We start from the raw sequence: 12952 nt of genomic DNA, 5'->3' as shown, positions 1-12952 counted from the left end.
TTGTTATTCCTAGAGTGCTTAACGCTACACTTTCATTTATTTATTTTTATTTTTATTTTTAATTTTTTGCGACGGTAACAAGATGGTCGCCAAAGATCATGTTAGTGTTTTTCTTTGTTTTTTGCGACGGCAAAATAGCGGTCGCCATAAGTAGTTTAGGTGGTTGCAAATAATTTGCGACCGTTGTTTTGCCGTCGCAAAAAGTATTTGCCACCCCATATTCGCGACCCCCATTTGCCATCGCATGGGCCGTCGCAAAAAGTCTTTTGCGACTGTTTTTTATTATTTGCGACAGTTTATAGCGGTCGCAAAAAGTGATTTTTTTAGTAGTGAACCAAAGGCAGCTAAAGCCTATTTGAGACCTAAGGTAAAAAAAATTAATGAGAGCCCAATTTTGATTAATAATTTAATTTATTTTATTTTATGTATATACGAACATATAAGTTGTGTTTAGATTTAGAATTCATATTGGATGGAAAGAAGAAGAAAAAAAAAATAAGAGAAAATTTTAGAATATTTTCATTCATTTAATTTCTCCATTTCTCTCAATTTTTTTTTGTTCTCTCCACAAATTTCTCTTCAAATCTAAATCTAAACTCAACCTTAAGCTTCCCACTTCTTGAATAATCTCAGTAACTGTAGCGACCTTAATTTTTTGTAAATCATTATTTATTATTATTATTTTATTTTATTTTGGACTTTATTAATTGTGTGGTTACATGAGAATTTAATGCGATATTTAATTATATGTAATTAAACTGAATATTGATATATTTATATTGTTTATAAAAATAAAAAGAATGTTATATTGATAAAATATATATCATATTTACATTTATATTTATATATGTTATATTTGTATAATAATAATTTATATCCTTTTTGTTTATATATATATATATAGGAACCCTCTAGGTTGCCTATACAATTTATAATAGTAGCAGCAGCGCAGGAGAGAGAGAGAGAGAGAGAGAGAGAGAGATTAATCAAAGAAATTGAGAGAGAACAGAGAGACGGCGGAAAGAAGAGATGAGGAAGAAGAAGAAAAAAAAGAGTTAGGTTTTACTTTGGTGGATTCATTAATTCTTTAAATAATTTTTTGATTTTCAAAAAAAATATTGTGAGTGTAAAAGTCATTTCCTTTGATTTATGTTTAATTTGTTATTTTTATTTATTTATTTGATATTAGTTTGATTTTGTATTTACATGTAGATGATAAATTAATTTTAATTATTTTGATTAATTGTGTATGTAAAATTTATGATTTTTATATGTATTTATTATATGGTTGTAATCACACTAGACAGAGATATATATATATATACAACACCAAACATGCTAAACAGAGGGGGGGGGGGAGAGAGATCTAGTGATGAAAAAAGCTGGAGGAGCATGGAAGCCGGTGCTGTATGGTGGGGGTAAGCAATCTCGAAGGTCTGATGGTGGCAGATATGGTGTTTATACAATCTTTGTGGACAATATTCCTTCATCCATGAGCCCGAAGAGGCTCCATACTCTGTTCATGAAGTTTGGGATTGTTAGAGATGTTTTCATTCCAAGTAAGTTAAGGAAAACTACGCGGTCAAGGTTTGGATATGTCAGATATGATTGTCCTGTAGCTACTAAAATGACAATCCAAAAAGCGAATGGGTTGTGGTGTGATGACAAAGCTTGAGCAGAGTTCCAAAAGGAAGCATCAGGTGTTAAGGGAGTTAGCCAAGATACGCAAATTGGGAAAGGAATTGGAAGAGAGAATGAAGGTTCTAGGTGGAGCTTGGGGGGGGGGGAGAAGTTTAACCAAATATAGGATACAGGTTGTATGCTAAAGCAGTTCAGTTGGGAGCTGGTAAGGACATTGTGGGTCACACGGTTGTAGTTCAAGAGGTAGGGAATGGATGGCTCTATGATAGCTTTATTGTTAAGTTGAAAAGTTACTACACATTCTCAGCCTTTTAGAAAGCAGTCATGGAAAAGGGAACAACAGATATTCGGGTTAGGAGGGGAGGCGGAAGAATGGCAGTGGTGTCATTTAACTCAGCTGATGCTAAGAAGGTAAATGCACCATTATTAGAGGACTGCTGGAACGAATGGTGTGAATTAATTTCGGAGTGGAAGAAGGTCGGGCACATAGAGCAAGAAAGAGGAGTATGGCTGAGTTGTTATGGAGTCCCACTCAATCTATAGACTTCAGATACCTTCAGTAAAATTGGGAGGTTGTAGGGCGAGGTAATTCGGTTGGATGAGGAGACAACAAACCAACTATCCTTCAAGTGTGGTACAGTCAAAATTGCTACAAATTTTATGGGGTAGATCAACACAGTAGTTCAGGTGATGTGCTAAGGTTGAAGCTATCCAGTTAGAGTTTGTGAGGAATACGTTACGGTGTTAAAAATTATTACAGAAGCTTGTAAGTGTCCTCTTCATGAAAGTTGTAACTCAAACAGTATGTATGGTAGCAATGGTGTTCGAGTAGAAGAGGATGTGGCTGAGGTGGAAGGTGAGTTACAATAGAGAAATGTTAGGGATCATGAAAATTTTTTCATGAAAATGATCATGAAAAATCTGTGACCTTTAGATTACCTTGATTAGTGTGTGGTGCTTTATTTTAAGTGTAATCCAAAGGTCACAAATCTTTCATGATCAGTTTCATGAAAGACTTTTCATGATACCTAGCATTACTGGTTACAATATGAAATGGCAGAACATGATGAGATGGCAGATCTGACATGGCAGATTTGCAGAAGGATGACGTGGCGAATAGTATAGCAAGTAAAGGAGAGTGTGCGGTGGACGGTTCATCTCTGTCTATAGTGGGAGAAACTATTATTTCAACTATGGGAAAGTGGCAGAAGCATGCAAAAGTGGAAAAGTCAGTATTAATGCAACGGTTAACCAGAGAGGTAGCAACGAGAGTGTGGGGGATGATGAAGAAATTGTTACGCCTGGGTTTATGAAAAGTATTAGTGGGTCTGCGATTGAAAGGCCTGGGATTCGTATTCCAGCAATATTAGAGGAGGCCCAAAACACTAAGGGTGTATCCATGCCCAACCCAGAAGTTGTGAGTTGGGGCAGACTAGATAATGGCAAGAGTGTGGCCCAGGATCATAATCAAAAGCCATCATCATCTTCACAAGAAAAGTCTATACGATGGGAGTGGATTTTGGTGCTAATCATAGAATGGCAATTTCTCAGAATTGCAGGCGTTTAGGAAAGAAAAAAGCCCTTGCACCTGGATTGGAGGGAAGAAGAGGTAAGCTATTGCGAAAGGAAGGGAAGGGAGGTAGAATTGGAGGCTCTTCTTCTAAAGGAGTGTGGCATAAAGGTCCTGCGTTCAGAGTCGCTGCGGCTGTTATAGCTAGATCAAGCTCGGTTGGTATGGCAGATCGGTGTGATGATCAAGTTATTTAGGAAGCAAAGAAGACGATGAAAGTAGGAAAATCTTTGGGCATCAGTTTTAAAGGGAAGAAAATGAAGTTTTACAAAGAATTGTGGAGTTGGAAAAGGATGATGTAAAGAGGGTTGCTCAAAGGGGTGAAGCTGGTCTAGTCTAAGCAATGTATTTGGGTGATATGGGTGTTCATTTCTATGTTGCCAATGAAGTTATTGTCTTGGAATGTAAGGGGATTTGAAAGGCCGGAGAAGTGAAGGCGAATCAGGGCATTACTTACAGAAAGAAAAATTGATTGTGCTTTTTTTCAAGAGACGAAGAAAGAAGGTATGTCAGATGATTTGGTGAGATCGATTTGGCATGAGGATGAAATGGAATATATGTTTGTGGATGCTGAAGGTTCGGCTGGTGGTTTGTTATGTGTTTAGAAGCCTTCTATGTTTGCATTGTCTCAGTGATGTGGATCAAGAAAGTTCATCTTGCTGTCAGGTACATTGTTTCCAAACTTTAGGTGTGTATTGAACAATATTTATGCGCCTAATGATGCAGCAAGTAGAAGGCAAGTGTGGAATGTAATTTCTAGCTTGAAAGTAGGCTTTACATATCCTTGGTGTGTAGGGGGAGATTTTAATGAGATTAGAAATTTAGGGAAAAGAAAATGGTGTACAAGAAGGAATAGAGGGATGGTAGAATTTAATGAGTACATTGAGCGGTTAGCTTTTTATGATGTTCCAATGCATAGGAGACAATTCTCATGGAGTAATTCAGAAGATGTGGGTAGATGGAGCAGAATAGATAGAATTCTCTTAGCACCAAAATGGCTGAGCAAGTTCAAGTTTAAGCTGTGGGAACTTCCAAGGGATGTGTCTAACCACTGTCCCCCTGTTATTGATGGAGGATGAAAGGAATTGGGGACCAAAGCCATTTAGGTTCGTAAATGCTTGGTCGTTACATCCAAAGTTTCTCGATGTAGTCAAGCAGCTGTGGGACAGATCAAATGTTTCTGGATGGGTTGGGTTTATCATGGTAATGAAACTTAGATATCTTAAGTTGGAATTAAAGAAGTGGAATAATGAGGTGTTTGGTAATGTTTCATACTTACTTAAAAAAGCTGAGGTTGAACTTCACAAGATGGACCTGTTAGCTGAGTCTAGAGTCTTAATAGAGGAAAAGGTAATTAGAAGAAGGGAGATAAGGAAGGAGGTGTGGTCTTTAAGGAAGAAGGATAAGTGGTTATGGCTTCAAAAGTCTAGACTGGACTGGAGCATGAAGGGGGATCAGAATACCAGGTATTTTCATACCATCGCTTCTTGTAGGCAAAATAGAAATTTACTGAACTCAATTACAGTCGAAGGGGTGCTTCATGAGAATCCCACTGTGGTGAAGCAGGAGGTGTTCAAGCAGTTTAAAGATTTGTTCACTGAAAACTGAAAGGGTATGTCAAAGCTGATGGGCTAGTTTAAATCTATTGGTCAAGACCAAGTGGCTCGAAATCTGGAAGCATAATTTTCGGAAGATGAGGTGTGGGCCACTATTAAGAGTTGTGATGGAAATAAATCTTCTGGTCCTGATGAGTTTAACATGATTTGCTTGAAAAGTGCTGGGGAATTTTTAAGGCTGATGTCCTGTAATTTTTCAAAGAATTTTATGAAAATGGGAAGTTGGTGGCTGGGGCTAATAATTCTTTATCACTTTGGTCCCAAAATAGACTGTCCAACTAGTATATCAGATTTTAGACCAATTAGTCTTATTGGGTCCTTGTATAAGATTGTAACTAAGGTTTTATCACATAGAATCAAGAAGGTGATGCCCAAGGTAGTTGGAGAGGTATAATCATCCTTTTTGGGGGCTAGAAATATTATGGATGGTGTTCTCATTGCGAATGAGATTGTTGATTGGTAGAAGGGGAGTAGGAGAAAGGGATTGATACTCAAGCTGGACTTTTAGAAGGCATATGATTCTGTAAGTTGGGAGTGTTTGTTATCGATGATGGAAAAGTTTGGGTTTGGGGCTAGGTGGAGAGGTTGGATCAAAGAATGTTTAGCATCGGCCAAAGTGTCTGTGTTAGTTAATGGCTCTCCTTCGGCACAGTTTATTCCCAAAAAGGGCATCAAGCAAAGTGATCTGTTGTCTCCATTTCTTTTGAATTTGGTAGCTGAAGGTCTGAGTATGTTAATGGAAAGGGCCAAATCTTTGGGACTGGTAAGGGGAGCAATAGTGGGTAAAGATGAAGTGATGGTTTCACATCTTCAATTTGCAGACAATACAATAATTTTTTGTGAGGCTAACATGGAAGAGGTCATGGTAATTAAAAGAATTTTGAGGTGTTTTGAGTTGGTTTCAGGGTTGGAGATTAATTTCCACAAGAGCTCCATATGTGGTATTGGGGTGTCTGATGTAGAGGTGGCGGAGTTTGCATCCAGACTTAATTGTGTAAGTCAGAAGCAGCAATGATGTATCTTGGTCTGACTTTGGGGGCTAGTCCCAGGTTGAAGAAAACATGGAATCCAGTCATTGAAAAGTGTAAAGCCCAATTAGCTTCTTGGAAGAGGAGACTTTTATCTTTTGGTAGGAGATTGATGCTTATAAAAGCTATGTTACCTAGTTCCCCCATCTATTACCTATCTATATTTAAGCTTCATGTATCTTTGGCTAAGGCATTAGAAAGGATTCAAGCGAATTTTCTCTGGAAAGGGTCTGAGTTGAAGAGAAAGGTCCACCTGGTTAATTGGGTAGAGGCAACTAAAAATAAACAAAAAATAGGGGGTTGGGTATTAGAAAAATCAAGGTGGTTAATGATTGCTTGTTGGCTAAATGGTAGTGGAGGTTCGGGGTTGAATTAAACACCTTGTGGAAAAGAATTCTGTGTAGCAGGTACGGGTCTGTGGGTGGGAATTGGCTTCCAATTACAACTTTCACTAGTACTTACTCAAAAATCTGGGGTGGAATCCTTAGCATTGGTCAGTCGAATCCTCAGCTTTTGAGTGTTTTTTTGGATAACAATCAGGTAATGGTGAGTAATGGAAATAGAATTCAATTTTGGTCTGATTACTGGATGGGGGAATGTTGTGTTAAAAATGAATTTCCTAGGTTGTTTAGTCTATCAGCAGAGAAGGAAGTGTCTCTGAGATTGGTGGTGCAGAGGAATGAAGTCTTACCTAGGTAGAATTTCAGGTTTAGAAGAAGGTTATTGGGGTGCGAGGCTGATGAGCTTGGTAGATTGATTTCTTTACTAAATCAGAACTTGGTTGGCCTTTCTGATAGGGAGGATAGTCTTGAGTGGATGGCATCGTCATCAGGTCAGTTCTCTGTTTCATCTCTTTATTCTTTGGTTGTACCTTCATCTCCTTTACTGGTTACAAAGCTGCTTTGGCATAATTGTTCTCCTTCAAAGGTTCAATTTTTTGCGTGGTTAGCTTGGAAGGAGAGGTTAAAAATAGTAGTTTTTTTTGTAAAGGATTGGTGTGTTGGGGCCAGCTGCCTCTGCTCTATGTGTGTTTTGTAATCGTGAACTTGAATCTGTCTTTCATCTTCTCATTTGGTGCACGTTTGCTTGGAGAGTCTGGTCTAATCTGTTGCAGTGGTGGGGAATGTCTTAGGTAATCCCACAAACTGTGGAGGGAATCCTTAATTGGTGGAGAGGCTTCAAGTGGAGAAGCTATTTGAATATGATCTGGAGAATTATACCATTTGCAGCATTGTGGTCTTTATGGAAATTCAGGAATGAGATAGAGTTTTGCGAGAGACAAATGCACTTGGAGGAGCTGTGTGAATTAATCAAGATAAGGATTGCACTATGAGTCCAATCTTATTCCAAGGACTGCGGCTACTTAGTGCAGCAAATTATCTGCAATATTCAGCAGATTAGGATTGGTCCTTAGCTATCACTAGCGTTTGAAGCTGTTGTCTTCCATGGATATTGAGTGGTTTGGGGTGATTGTAGTTGCTAGTTGTGGTTCTGTCTTAATTTTGGGTGTGTCCAATTGGTGCCTCACCAACTGTAACGCCCTCAAAAAAATACATAAAACCCATCACTAGAGACAAGCATTGATATCAAAGAAACCAACCATTTCTATTCATCAGAGTAATTCTTACAACAGTATTATATGTTAACAACAAAAGAAAATGCCCTATGGGCTTACAGCTTTCCAAGTCAACACCTGGTTACACAAAAGAAGAGTACTAACTCTATACAAAGTAAGCCCTTGGCTTGATATACATGTAATACAAACAAAATAAACAAAAGAGTCTTCAACTCTCATCATCATCCAAGCTATGTCCTTGGAGGTGGCATACTACCTGTACCTGAAAATAATGTCCCATATAGGGTGAGCCAACGCCCAGTAGAGATATGCTAAATACAGTATGAGCAATGACTAAGACATTAGCAATTGATAAATGTTCAATTTCTATAAATCAATTCATAACCCATTTCCATTTCATGACCACTATGTTCATGTTTCATTTCAGTTTCCATTTATTATCCATTTCACAATTTACATCAACGGCTCAGAACCTAGCCAACCACTTATATGAGACAGTGACTCATATTAAACGTTTCCAATTTTACAATAGATAAGCATACTAGTTGTATCAACATTTCAACAGATAAGCATACAAGCTGTATCCACATTTCAACAGATATGCATATTAGCTATATCAACACTTCCAAAGATAAGCATATGAGCTGTATCAACACTTCCATAGATAAGCATATAAGCTGTATCAACACATTAACTGACAAGCATATGAGCTGTATTAGTGGAGTCCATCCCCTATCTCCTTCCAAACAACATCCGGTTTAGAGGTCCATCCCCTATCTTCCCCTAAACCGTAGAGTACATCCCGTATCTCCTCCCCCCCACACACAACGTATATACACAAAGGTCATATACACAATCAATCAATACATAACGTTAATGTATTCTATCAACCGTCATACTCTATGACATATCCAATTGATTAGTTTTAGTTTGCCTAATCATCATTCATTGTCTACAACAATCAAAACTACCATCCACCGGTAGCCCAAGCAATTATTTCTAAACAGATAATAAAAGCTCCAACAGATAAAATATCAATGTTTTCAAAAGTGAGCGATTAATAAATCTAACTCCACTATTCTACCATATAATGAACCAATTTCATTATTTCCAACTCAATTCCATATAATCACAATTTTCCCAAAATTAGGGTTTTCCACCCGATTTTCCAATATAGACCCAATGGTCTATATATCAACAACCAACAACGATATCATTATTTTGAAACCCACAATACACATTTTAGAATCAAAATAACAAAATCCTCTTTTAACATTTTGAAACCCTAAGTCCCAAAATTACCCAACTTCAACACTTTATCAAAACAACCAAAAATCTATGTCAAAGACCATAAGAGTAAGTAGGAATCCCTACCTCAAAAGATGACACCCAAAGAAGAAAATGACGAAAATGAAGTTGCTCTAAATCACAAGTTTCTCGGATCAAAATGTAGCCATCGACGATCAACCCAACTTTTACAAAGGCCAAAGGAGAGGGAAGCACTCTAACTAGATCAAACCCTAGAGAGAAAGGAGTTTCTAGAGAGAGAAGCTCTCAAATGGCGGTTTGGAAAAGTAAGAGAGAGAAAGGAAGTGTAGAAAATGATTCAAAAATGCCCAGCTGCCCTCTGTTATACGACATTCCCACTTGAGCAGAAAACACAACGCTCGAGCGTCAAGAACAAAAAACTAGGTCCGCTCGAGCGCAAGGAATCCCGCTCGAGCTCCAAGACACAAGAATAAAGTACATCCGCTCGAGCGCGAAAACCAGTCCGCTCGAGCGTAGATTTCCCCCTCCCAGAACTTACACCAAAAAGTACTACCCGCTCGAGCGCTAACAAGCCCGCTCGAGCTCAACCCGCTCGAGCACAAGAATTCTGCTCGAGCGTAGAAAACACACTTGCAGAAGTTTTGCAGACAACGAAAATACTGGGAGTGTGCAATCTCTGCTCGAGCGCTAGACGACCCGCTCGAGCGGAATGACCAAAAACCTGGCAACAAGGAATAAGACCAAGGCTCAACCCACCTGCTCAAAACAAGCCCAACACATCCGAAAACTCAATCAAATGGAATTAAAGGACGACAACAAGGTAGACACAACTACCAACTCCACAAAACCGAGTCCGGAATGCAACAGAACAGTAAAGGGAATACTGGAATCGCTATAACCTTCCCCCCTTAAAGAATTTCGTCCCCGAAATTAAATACAAGTTTATCAAAAACAAGTTTTCTCCATCCCCAACAATATTACAACATAATGTTAAACAATCCAACCCGTTACCGGTCAATCCCATCTCTTTTCAAGAGGCATATCACATTATATATAACAACCTGCATTATCAACATGCATTCTTTTGAAATTTACCAATTTCAACTCATTTTCCACAATTCCATAATACATGCAACATTAACATCATGCCTGCATTTCCACAATACATTGAACATATGCAATGTTATAACAAATTTCCATTAACCAAAACATTCACAATGTTTTACAACTTAAGACACATATAATGTTCTTAAAGTTCAACGATATTACAAAATTACCAATGCATGGTTACACATCAACAAACAAGTTCGGATATTTCTCGCGGACTTCCAACTCACGTTCCCAAGTGGCTTCCTCTACTCCATGATGTTTCCATAAAACCTTTACCAAAGGAATGGTCTTGCCACGCAGGACTTGATCCCGCCTATCCAAGACTCGAACCGGTCTCTCCTCATACGAGGCATCCTCATCTACCTCTAAGTCGGTCCAATCTAACACATGGGACGGATCCGGCTCATACTTCCGAAGCATACTCACATGAAACACGTCATGTACCCCGGACAACTGCAGTGGCAAAGCTAAACGATAAGCAACCTCCCCAATCCTCTCAAGGATCTCAAAGGGACCGATAAACCGAGGGGATAACTTCCCACTCTTCCCGAACCTCATCAAACCTCGCCTAGGTGATATTTTCAAGAAGACATGATCACCTACCTCAAACGCCAAAGGTCTCTTCCTACGGTCGGCATAATTCTTTTGGCGACTCTGGGCTGTAACAAGCCTCCTACGGATAAGCTCAACTTTCTCCGTCGTCTTCCTAACCAACTCCGGACCCAACAAAGGTGCATCACCCACCTCGGCCCAACACACTGGAGACCTACACGGTCGGCCATACAAGGCCTCAAACGGTGCCATACCGATGCTAAACTGAAAACTGTTGTTATAGGCAAACACCACCAAGGGCAAGTGCCTCTCCCACATCCCACTAAAGTCAAGGACACAACCTCGAAGCATATCCTCAAGGATCGGAATAGTACGCTCGGACTGCCCGTCAGTCTGAGGATGATAAGCCGTACTAAAGGTCAACTTAGTGCCCAAGGCACTCTGCAAACTCTGCCACAACCTAGCAGTAAAACGAGGATCTCTATCTGAGACGATCGTCACTGGGACCCCGTGCAATCTCACTATGTCCCGAATATACAAGTCGGCGAGATGATCTACCAAATCTCTCACATGCATAGGAATTAAGTGCGCCGACTTAGTCAACCGGTCTACAACCAACCAAATGGCATCACTACCCCGCTGAGTCCTCGGAAGACCTACAACGAAGTCCATAGTGACATGCTCTCACTTCCACTTGGCAATAGGCAAGGGTTGCAACAAACCTGCTGGCCTCTGATGCTCGGCCTTCACTTGTTGACAAGTAAGACACCTTGATACGAAAACAGCCACATCTCTCTTCAAACCCCGCCACCAAAACTGGCGACCCAAATCCCGATACATTTTAGTGCCTCCTGGATGCACCGCAAGGCGTGAATGATGGAACTCTTGGAGTACTTCCTCTCGACAAGACTCCGGCACAAACAAACGGTCTTGGTATCTCACACTCTGGTCGGGATACACCGTCAAACCCTTCTCAACCTTCCCACTGGAAATCTTCTCTCGGAGGGATTCTACCTCAAGGTCACCTCTCTGTGCCTCTAATACTCGGGTCACAAGTGTAGGCTGCGTAACAACAGAAAACAAGGCCGCAGCCTCAACAGATTCGCCCAGAAGCAAATCAAACTCGCCAAGTGCACCCAACATCTCCCATTCTCGGATGGCTATACAAGCTACATTACTAATGGGTTTCCTACTATGGGCATCGGCCACAACATTGGCCTTTCCCGAGTGATAGTGCAACTCAAAATCATAGTCCTCAATGAACTCCATCCATCTCCTCTGCCTCAAATTCAAGTCTCTCTGTGTAAACATATACTTCAAACTCTTGTGGTCTGAGAACACCTCGAACCTCTCACCATATAGGTAGTGCCTCCAAATCTTCAAGGCGAAGATCATTGCTGCTAACTCTAAGTCGTGTGTAGGGTAATTCTTCTCATGTATTTTCAACTGACGTGAGCCATAAGCTACCACTTTCCCCTCTTGCATCAACACACAACCCAAACCCTCTCGTGAGGCATCACAATAAACTGCATAGCCCAACTCTCTCCCCGGAATAATCAAAACCGGAGCGGTGGTCAATCTAACTTTTAACTCCTAGAATGACTTTTCGCAAGTCTCACTCCACACAAACTTGACCCCTTTCTGCGTCAATCTCGTCAAAGGCAAAGCTAGCCTGGAGAAATCTTTCACAAACCGACGGTAATACCCAGCTAATCCCAGAAAACTACGGATCACAAATACACTCTTAGGCTGTGCCCAATCGTGCACTACCTCTACCTTGGATGTATCTACAGACACCCCTTCCCCGGATACCACATGGCCTAAGAATTTGACCTCTCCTAGCCAGAACTCACACTTCCCAAACTTGGCATACTGCCTATGGGCTCTAAGTAATTCAAGCACCACTCTCAAGTGTTCCTCGTGCTCCTCCTCAGAAGGCGAATAGATAAGAATGTCGTCCACAAAAACGACCACAAATCGATCTAAGAATTCCCGGATGCTCCGGTTCATCAAGTCCATGAAGACTGCTGGTGCATTGGCAAGCCCAAATGGCATCACCAGAAACTCAAAATGGCCATATCGCGTACGGAATGTCGTCTTAGGAATATCCTCCTCCCTGACCCTCAGCTGGTGGTAACCCGATCTCAAGTCTATCTTAGAGAAACAACAGGAACCCTTCAACTGGTCAAACAAATCATCTATACGGGGCATAGGATACTTATTCTTAACCGTAGCCCGATTTAACTTTTGGTAGTCGATACACAATCTCAAGGCACCATCTTTCTTTTTAACAAAGAGGGTCGGTGCTCCCCATGGTGAAACACTAGGGCGAACAAAACCCTTATCTTGCAGTTCCTGGAGCTGAATCTTCAACTCACTCAACTCGGCTGGGGCAAAACGATAAGGTGCCATAGAAATCGGCGTTGTGCCGGGCACTAAATCAATAGAGAACTCTATCTCTCGGTGAGGTGGAAAACTAACGAGATCCTCGGGAAAAACATCCGAATACTCATAAACCACCCTCGGCAACACAATCTGCGTCTCATCACACTCACCACTCATAAAGCTAGCAAGTAGACCACTAAGCTTA

General features: G+C 40.5%; 1 protein-coding gene across 1 annotated transcript; it reads left to right on the top strand.

Annotated features, from left to right (window-relative positions):
• The first annotated feature begins 4279 nt into the window (after positions 1–4279).
• Positions 4280–4819, top strand: LOC145799241 (uncharacterized). The gene has a single exon (XM_082888780.1). It carries the CDS (start codon positions 4280–4282, stop codon positions 4817–4819), a length of 540 nt encoding a protein of 179 aa, XP_082744906.1.
• The last annotated feature ends 8133 nt before the right edge of the window (positions 4820–12952 follow it).

The sequence above is a fragment of the Camellia sinensis genome, chromosome 9 (assembly GCF_055761805.1).
Source record: "Camellia sinensis isolate YWXY chromosome 9, ASM5576180v1, whole genome shotgun sequence".
Taxonomy (NCBI): domain Eukaryota; kingdom Viridiplantae; phylum Streptophyta; class Magnoliopsida; order Ericales; family Theaceae; genus Camellia; species Camellia sinensis.
The sequence above is the reverse complement of the archived record's forward strand: the minus strand, read 5'-3'. Positions and strand labels throughout refer to the sequence as shown.